Source organism: Otolemur garnettii, unplaced genomic scaffold (genome assembly GCF_000181295.1).
Source record: "Otolemur garnettii isolate 467f Iridium unplaced genomic scaffold, OtoGar3 scaffold00018, whole genome shotgun sequence".
Taxonomy (NCBI): Eukaryota; Metazoa; Chordata; class Mammalia; order Primates; family Galagidae; genus Otolemur; species Otolemur garnettii.
The window spans coordinates 16,218,472-16,227,993 of NW_003852413.1; the positions used below are offsets into that span (position 1 = coordinate 16,218,472).

General features: G+C 41.6%; 1 protein-coding gene across 1 annotated transcript in view; it reads right to left on the reverse strand.

The window, feature by feature from the left end:
• The window catches only part of MAP3K3 (mitogen-activated protein kinase kinase kinase 3), an 80,061-nt gene that overhangs the window by 63,424 nt on the left and 7,115 nt on the right, over positions 1-9,522 (reverse strand). Inside the window, exons 2-3 of the mRNA XM_023511221.1 lie at positions 2,845-2,966; positions 894-986 (exon numbers count right to left, since the gene is read on the reverse strand). Coding sequence (XP_023366989.1) covers positions 894-986; positions 2,845-2,966 — 215 coding nt within the window. The remainder of the gene's footprint in view (positions 1-893; positions 987-2,844; positions 2,967-9,522) is intronic.

The following is a 9,522-nucleotide window of genomic DNA, read 5'->3' on the forward strand; positions in this document are numbered from 1 at the left end:
CCACAACGCCCGGCTATTTTTTGGTTGCAGCCGTCATTGTTGTTTGGCAGGTCCGGGCTGGGGATTCAAACCCGCCACCTTAGGTGTACATGGCTGGCGCCTTAGCTGGTTGAGCTATAGGCGCCGAGCCACAGGCATTCCATTTCAACAGCTTTACATTCCCCCTAGACAGAAACTCCCCATGATGAGTTTATCACAATCCATAGAAACTCATGACCTATGTGAAAAGAATGAACGTACCAACAAATCTCTACACATCTTTAAGCATATAATCTCTTGCTCAATCAATCAACAGTCCCTCACACAGTACACAGAGGCCAAGACAGGTGGATTGTCTGAGCTCACAGGTTTGAGACCAGCCTGAGCTACAGCAAGATCTCGTCTATAAAAATAGTTGGGCACTGTGGCCATCACCTGTAGTCCCAGCTACTTGGGAGGCTGAGGCAAGAGACTCACTTGAGCCCAAGAGTTTGAGGTTGCTGTGAACTATGACACTACAGCACTCTACAAAAGACAACAAAGTGAGACTCTGTCTCCAAAAAAAAAAAAAAAAATTAGTCACATGTGGCTACTTAAATTAAATTAAATTAAATTAAATTTTAAATTCTGTTCCCCAACAGCCACAAGTGGCTGGTTAATACCTATCACATTGGACAGTGCAGATATAGAGCACTCTGTTATCACACACAGTTTATTGGACAGCATTGATCGAGACTATATATATAATACTGTAGCAAGAAACAGTGACTAAAGGCACAGAACACAGTTTATGAGTAACCAGAGCTCCCTACAAATCCACTAAAACAACTTGTCTGAGAAATGAATTCCTCTTGTAGCATGGGTGGCAAATTTAAAAGTACATTTCAGCTTTAATGGGTAATTTGGGTCCTTACCAAAAATTTCTTTTTCTCACTGGCCCCTGCACATGAGCTTGTTGTTACTGTGGGGCTGTTCAGAAGGGCTGAGCTGCTGCTGTTGTGTTTTTTCTTTAAAAACAAAAAAACTGAGGTTAATAATTTGTATCCTCCATGCAACAGAAAAAGTTTTACAATATTCAAGTAAATTGTGAGTCCAAAGAGCCAGTACCTCTTGTTAATATTACTTCGTAACAAACAGAACAAACAGCCTGTTACCTTCATAACCACTGACTTCACTCCAATAACACAACAGCAGGCACAGTAACAAAGAACTTTTCTTTATACACATAATTGCCTTTAGGCTCTAAGAAAAGGATTCCTAAAAGGTAATCCTCCTTCAAGGAGCTATCAGGACCACTCCACCTCTCTTCTTTGGCCTTCCAGTGCAAGAAAGTTTCCCCTTTCACCCATTAACTGATATCCATGCTAATAGTCCAGTTTGCAGAAAGATCAGCTAACTGGAGCAACATTAGCAAGCACACTTCACATAGGAAGACAGGAAGGAAAGTGAGGTCATTAGGCTCAAGCCTGGGGGAGGGGACTCATTTCTGGTAAAACATTCCTTCCAAAAGTGGCTTTGAATACAAGTGAGTTACAAGGGAGAACCCACACAATTAGACAGAATAACACATGAAAATAGTACAAGAATGAGCCCTAATCAATTATTCCCCCAGTTCTGTACAGTAAGTACAATAATAAGAGCAGCTTTCTAAACTAATCCTTCTGTTACAACATGAAAAAAAGATCTTGCTCCTCCTAGGGTCCCTAGTATTCCTATAGGCAGGAAACTATATCTAACAGACCTCAGACAAAAAGAATTCTAGGGCCTTATGCTATTTCTAGGAATCAAGGGTACGCTGAAGAATTGGTAGACAACGTGCAAATGAGGAAGAGAGGAGGTTAGCTAATAACAGGGAGAATGTTATGGACAAATTTTCAAACATGTCCACCATAGTCAAATGAAATAGCACTGGACACCTACTAGGTAGGAAAGCTCTCCATCAATCCTCTTTGTAAGCTAAAGTATTCTAGAAACAGGGACGTAAATAGCAGGAGAAGGAGAAAGATTCTCAGTGGCATACAAATTAAAATAGTAACAAAAATAGAAAATATTTCCCTAAAGCAGCATACAACTCTAAATAAAACAAGCACTCCTGAACTACTTGAGTTAAGAAAGGGATAACAGGCTCGGCGCCTGTGGCTCAACCGGCTAAGGCGCCAGCCATGTACACCTAAGGTGGCGGGTTCGAATCCCCAGCCCGGACCCGCCAAACAACGACGGCTGCAACCAAAAAATAGCCGGGCGTTGTGGCGGGCGCCTGTGGTCCCAGCTACTTGGGAGGCGGAGGCAGGAGACTCACTTGAGCCCAGGAGTTGGAGGTTGCTGTGAGCTGTAATGCCACAGCACTCTACCCAGGGGGACAGCTTGAGGCTCTGTCTCAAAAAAAAAAAAAAAAAAAAAAGAAAGGGATAACAACTATAAACAATAATAACAAAAATCACTCATTGTTGCCTATGAAATATGCTATGTGACAATGTAATAAATTTCCTTTCCTAATTATATTTCACATAAGGTAATGCCAATTTTTTCTGGGCACATATTGTAAAGTAGCTAAAAACCTGAGTTAGGGATCATGAATCTGAGTATGTGCCAAATAATCAGTAAAAGGGAAAAAAAGTATATGAATACTGTCCCCATAACAAGTGAAGGAATTATTGGAATTATTCTCCATAGAAGAAATTCTATGAACAAGATTTTGGGACCCCAGATCATGGACCCACACTTGCCAATTAATAGACTGGGAAATGAAAGGCTAACATAATTCAAGCCTCATATTGAAGTATCTTTGGCTTTTCATATATATCCCATTTGAAAAACTCTCTCAAAAAAACCTATTATAGTAATCTCTGCCAGGGCCACACACACCTGCCTATGTGGGTGACCCGTGTCCTTGTTCTTCATGGTCTCACATCCAGGTACCCGGAGACGTCGGCTCATCTGGAGGGCCACCAGATCCTTCATGATAGAGTTCAATGCCTCCTGCTCGTCTGCAATGAATGAGAGCACATGGACTAAGATTAAATTCAGACCAATAAAGCATTTTCACAATATTTAGGGAATTCTGCCCAGGTAAAACGACAAACCCAGTAACTTAAATTACATGCAGCTGATGTTTCCCAAAAGATCAGACTATGACAATCTGAATTTTAATAGATTCTTAACAGCCTGTTAATCATGTTTCTGGCAACAATATTCACCAGTTCATGGCCAGGAAGGTAGGTACTTCAGCAGGGCAATCATTTGGTGTCAGAGAAATTCATCCAGGAAAAATAGATGAAAAATTGGATTGAAAAATAACACAGTCCTGGGGTGGCGCCTGTGGCTCAAAAGAGTAGGGCACCGGCCCCATATACCGGAGGTGATGGGTTTAAACCCAGCCCCCAGCCAAAAACTGCAAAAAAAAAAAAGAAAGAAAAATAACACAGTCCAGTGTAGTGGGGTACTGAATAAGAAGATGAATCTATAGAGAGCTAACACAGAGTCAGTCCCAGGCTCATTCTTAAAGCATTATATGTGGGACAACACATTTTTAAAAGATATCAAACATGGCTAGGCACATTAGCTTTTTGCCCGTAATCCTACCACTCTGAGAGGCTGAGGCAAGATCACTTGTGCTTAGGAATTCGAGACCAGCCTGAGTAAGAGTGAGACCCCATCTCTACTAAAAAATAGAAAAATTAGTCAGGCATTGTGACAGCCACTTGTAGTCCCAACTATACAGGAGGCTGAAGCAGGAGTATCGCTTGATCCTAGGAGTTTGAGGATGCTATGGACTAGGCTGACACTGCAGCACTCTAACCTGGGCAACAGAGTGAGACTCTGTCTCAATATAATAACAATAATAATAATAATAAAAGGTACCACACATGGACATCAGATAGCTGCTTTGAACAGAAGTTGTTTCACAAGCATAGCCTTTAAATGCTCTTTAAAACTCTTGACAAGTTTATAGGCCTTCTGCTTCACAAAGAGAAGTCAAAGGGCAGTTCTATTGTTTTTCTTTTCTAAGGAACCATGTAATACATTGTCTCTACATTACTGACATTATGTTACATTTACTTATTTATGCATGTATTTATTTATTTATGAGACAGAGTCTCATGCTGTTGCCCTGGGTAGAGTGATGTGGCATCACAGCTCATGGCAACCTTAAACTCCTGGGCTTAAGCAGTCCTTCTGCTTTAGCCTTCAGAGTAGCTGGGACTACAAGTGTGTGCCACCACGACTGGCTACTTTTTTTTATTTTTTAGTAGAGATGGGGTATCACTCCTGCTCAGGCTGGTCTCAAACTCCTAAGCTCACTCAATCTACCTGCCTTGGCCTCCCAGAGTGCTAGGATTACAGGTTAGCCACTGTGCCTGGCCTGACATCACTTTTAATCTCCTTTTCTTGAAATAGTAGAGTACTAGACTTCTCATGCATTGAAGACAAATGACCAAAACTCAGAATCCAAACCAGCCCAATTCTATATTTTTCAAAATTTCCCAGGTCTTTCAAGAGACTTTCGTCCACTCAAATAGCATTTGGAAATAAATACATCTGGTCATCTTGAAGGGAATATGAGGGATGAGTTTTTACACTTGCTTTGGTGACAAGTGAGTCATTTGAGGACTTGGGGCACACCTTAGAGAGTGTCTATCTCCTGCCCTTTATCACTGTCCCTTGGAAATATTCTAATACCCCATGGAAAGGACAGAACAGCATGAAGTCTCAATATTCTTTTTTAGAGACAAGAGTCTCACTCTGTCGCCCCAGCTAGAGTGCAGCAAGTGGCATCATCATAGCTCATTGCAACCTCAAACTCCTGGGCTCAACCTCCCAAGTAGCTGGGTGCATGCCCCACATCAGGCTCCAAGCACAGTATGATGTATAGGAAGTCAAAGAGCTCGAGTCTCTTCTTCCACATTATTTGCCTTTACCCTCTTCTTAGGCCAAATCTGTTTCAGGTGCCCTCATGCTCTCTGGAGAGGCACAGAAAAGGAATGACAAAGGTGCCTGAAGAGATTTTTGCTTGTTCTGAAAAGTAAAATTAGATTTAAAACTTGCAGGAATGGCTCAGTACCTGTAGCACAGTGGTTACAGCACCAGCCACATGCACCGAGGCTGGCAGATTCGAACCCAGCCTGGGCCAGCTAAACAACGACAACTGCAACAACAACAACAACAACAACAAAAATAGCCAGGCGTTGTGGTAGACGCCTGTAGCCCCAGCTACTTGGGAGGCTGAGGCAAGAGAATCACTTAAACCCAAGAGTTGGAGGTTGCTGGGAGCTGTGATGCCACTGCACTCTGCTGAGGGCAACATAGAGAGACTCTGTCTCAAAAATAAAATAAAATAAAACTTGTAGGAAAAACACAAGAGCAGCTTGCTTCCCATATGATTCAACATCAAAACATCTACAAAGTATATATGTTTAAGAGTGTCATAGCTGTGGCAGTGAAAGCATGCAATAAAGGAGATAACAAGGAGGAAGGGAGTATCTACTAAAAGACATTTATCAAAAATTAAAACTCAAAATCCCACTGATTATTTTATATCATCTAGCAATTTCCCTATAGCTTCTTTAAAGAAAGGGAACTTGCTTGGATTTTTTTTTGTTTTGTAGCCTCACAACCAAGGTTTAAAAGTGAGAGCATATCTTGCTGTACACTGCACATTTAAAAAATAAGCAAATAAAATAAAAACTAGAGCATAACATCTAAGCTAGGAAGATTAGCTTATACATGTATATATTATATATAGGCTTATATATGAAATTGCCTTATAGATATATATAATTTTTTTTTTTTTGAGACAGAGCCTTAAGCTTTCACCCTGGGTAGAGTGCTGTGGCATCACAGCTCACAGCAACCTCTAACTCCTGGGCTCAAGCGATTCTCCTGCCTCCACCTCCCAAGTAGCTGGGACTATAGGTGCCCACCACAATGCTCAGCTATTTTTTGGTTGCAGCCATCATTGTTGTTTGGTGGGCCCAGGCTGGATTCAAACCTGCCAGCTCAGGTGTATGTGGCTGGCGACTTAGCCACTTGAGACACAGCCATCAAACCAGGCTTATATATTATTAAATGTAATATATATACAATTAATAGAGCCTACTGTAACAATAAACTGTGATCAATATTAAGGAGGATTATGACTAGGTAGGTGTTTTCTGGGGAGCACCCAACAATATTCCTAAAAACAGAATGCACAGAGTTTTCAGTATCAACATTAACTATGCTAAGAATATAAAATTTCAGTCATCCCAATTCAGATATTGAATCAAGATAGACATGAACACACACGCACACTTTTCAAGTTAAATCCACCAGTATAACTGAAGAAATAATTTCTAATTCTGTATAAGATGATGCTATTATTAGAGCTAGTTTATCAGGTTGACAAATTCTGTTTCCAGGAAGCTAACCAATTCCTGGCACTACTTAATGGATAAACTTGTTTGGTAGTTCCAGCTCTGAGAATACTCTAGAAGAATGGTTGGCACTATCACCTGAAATCTGGGAAAACTGACACAAGGAAAGCAGGATTATAGAATCTGACTTTTTTTTTTTTTTGAGACAGAGCCTCAAGCTATCCCCCTGGGTAGAGTGCCATGGCATCACAGCTCCCAGCAACCTCCAACTCCTGGGCTCAAGCGAGTCTCCTGCCTCCGCCTCCCAAGTAGCTCGGACTACAGGAGTCCGCCACAATGTCCGGCTATTTTTTGGTTGCAGCCGTCATTGTTGTTTGGTGGGCCCGGGCTGGATTCAAACCCGCCAGCTTAGGTGTATGTGGCTGATGCCTTAGCTGCTTGAGCCACCAGCACTGAGCCTAGAATCTGACTTTGTGTCAAAGTTAAACACATTACTAGTGGCAGATGGGTTCTTAAATAGATACTTCAAACTAAGGACATGGATAAAGGCAGGAAGTAAATCAAGTGGCTCTTCTAGGCATTTCTTCCTGGATTGAGTTGTTTTTTTCTCCCTACACCCCCCAAAAGTGACATTGCTATGAACACTTGGCAGCCACAATCCATTTATCCCTGTGGTATGGACTGAGATTTTAGCTGAATTATCAGCACTCCTTCAGTGTGGCATTCCTTAAAAAAAAACAACAAACAAAAATCTTTAAAAATAAACAATAGCATTCTTAGAATACAGCATTCAGGAATATGAACTTTGGAATCAGAAAAGTCTGCACATAGAGACTTCAGTAAATTACTTATGTTTCCCTAAACTTCATTTTCCTCCATTGTAAAGGAGGTGATGAAAGAATCATTTCACAGAGCTGCTGTGAAAGTTAAAAGCAGATGAAAATTTATAAATTATGTTTGGTACCTAATAGTTATGCTGAAAAAAAAATTGCTTACTATTATTCTCATCAATAGGAAAAGATCAATGGAAAAAGACTGGAGGCCACTTAATATACCCTAATAATTAATTTCACCCCAAATTTTCACTGATCATTAACAACCATTTACTGAACATTTATCAGATACTATACATCAGAAAGCTTTAAAAGATACTTCCAGGTGTTCAAACTCTATGGATAAATGGATAAACATACAAATAAGAGGTTATTAAAAAAATACTGAATTTGGCTCAGCACCTGTAGCACAGTGGTTACAGTACCAGCCACACCACACTGAGGGTGGTGGGTTCGTACCCAGCCCGGGCCAGCTAAACAATTGCAACAAAAAAATAGCCAGACATTGTGGCGGGCACCTGTAGTCCCAGCTACTTGGAAGGCTGAGGCAAGAGAATCCCTTAAGCCCAAGACTTGGAGGTTACTGTGAACTGTGACACCACAGCACTCTGTGACACCACAGCACTCTGTGACTATAGGCAACATAGTGAGACTCTGTCTCAAAAAATAAAAAAATAAAATAAATAAATAAATAAATATATATATATACATATACTGAATTAGATAATATACAAACCAAAGTACATAAACAAATGTATAAAAATACCTTTGTAGGCTTGGCGCTTGTGGCTCAAGCAGTTAAAGTGCTGGCCACATACACCTGAGCTGGTGGGTTCAAATCCAGCCCAGACCCACCAAACAACAACGGCTGCAACGAAAAACCAGCTGGGCTTTGTGGCGGGCGCCTATAGTCCCAGCTACTTGGGAGGCGGAGGCAGGAAAATCGCTTGAGCCTAGGAGTTAGAGGTTACTGTGAGCTGTGACGCTATGGCATTCTACCCAGGGCAACAGCTTAAGGCTCTGTCTCCAAAAAAAAAATTTTTTTTAAATGTAAGTAGCAAGAGGCTATGTCAGTGAATTTACACAATTATTGACAGAATATAGATTCTTTAAGAAAAATAAGCTAGATCATATGCAGTGGCTTATGCCTGTAACCCTAACACTCTGGGAAGCTGAGGCAGGCGGATTGCTTGAGCTCAAGAGTTCGAGACTAGCCTGAGCAAGATTGAAACTCTGTCTCTAGAAATAGCCAGGTACTGTGGCAGGCACCTGTAGTCCCAGCTACTTGGGAGGCTGACGTAAGAGGTTTGTTTGAGGCAAGAGTTTGAGGTTGCTGTGAGTTATGAAGGCATGGTACTCTACCAGGGATGACAAAGTGAGACTGTCTCAAAAAAAAAAAGATTAAAAAAAAGGAAAAGCAAGTTGTTCCAGCTATTCCAGAAAGCTTACAAAATGAACTCAGGAGGAAAAAGGACATAAAGTGTAAGCAAGGGATATAGTGGAAAAAAGGAGGGTCAGGGACTGTTCCTCAATGACTAATCCTGATCAAGCAGAGTAGGAAGAAAGGAAGCTGACAAGGAAGCCTTTAAGGAGGTTGGAAAAAACAAGAGTCACACCACTGAAGCCAAGACCAGAGAAGGGTAATAGTAGGCATAGGCTAGGAGAATCCAGTAGGGTGGCAGAGGCAGAAACAAAATGTTAAAGGGAATCAAGAAACTGGAGATTAAAAGAAAACTGGAAGTAACAGAAATCAACTATTTGTTAACTTTACATGTGAACAAGTTGAGGAAGGAGCAATGTAGTGTGCTGTAACCTTTAAAAAACTTCCTGGGGTTGGGGGTGGTCAGACATAATTAGAAACTACCAGAAGAAGCACAAGCAGAAAGTAGTGAATTCTAGAGATTAAGAAGTTAAAAATAGGCTCGGTGCTTGGGGCTCAAGTGGCTAAGGCGCCAGCCACATACACCTAAGGTAGAGGGTTCGAATCCAACCGGGGCTCACCAAACAACAATGATGGCTGCAACCACCACCATTATGGTGGGCGCCTGTGGTTCCAGCTACTTGGGAGGCGGAGGCAGGAGACTCACTTGAGCCCAGGAGTTGGAGGTTGCTGTGAGCTGTTAATGTCACAGCACTCTACCCAAGGGGACAGCTTGAGGCTCTGTCTCAAAAAAAAAGAAGTTAAAAATCTAGAAAGAGGAGGAATATTCACAGAAATGAAAAAGAAGGGATCTATGAAACAAGAATTAAGAGTGCAGGCTTAAAAAGTAGAAGCTGGCTCGGCGCCTGTGGCTCAAGCGGCTAAGGGGCCAGCCACATACACCCAAGGTGGCGGGTTCGAATCCCCAGCCCGGGCC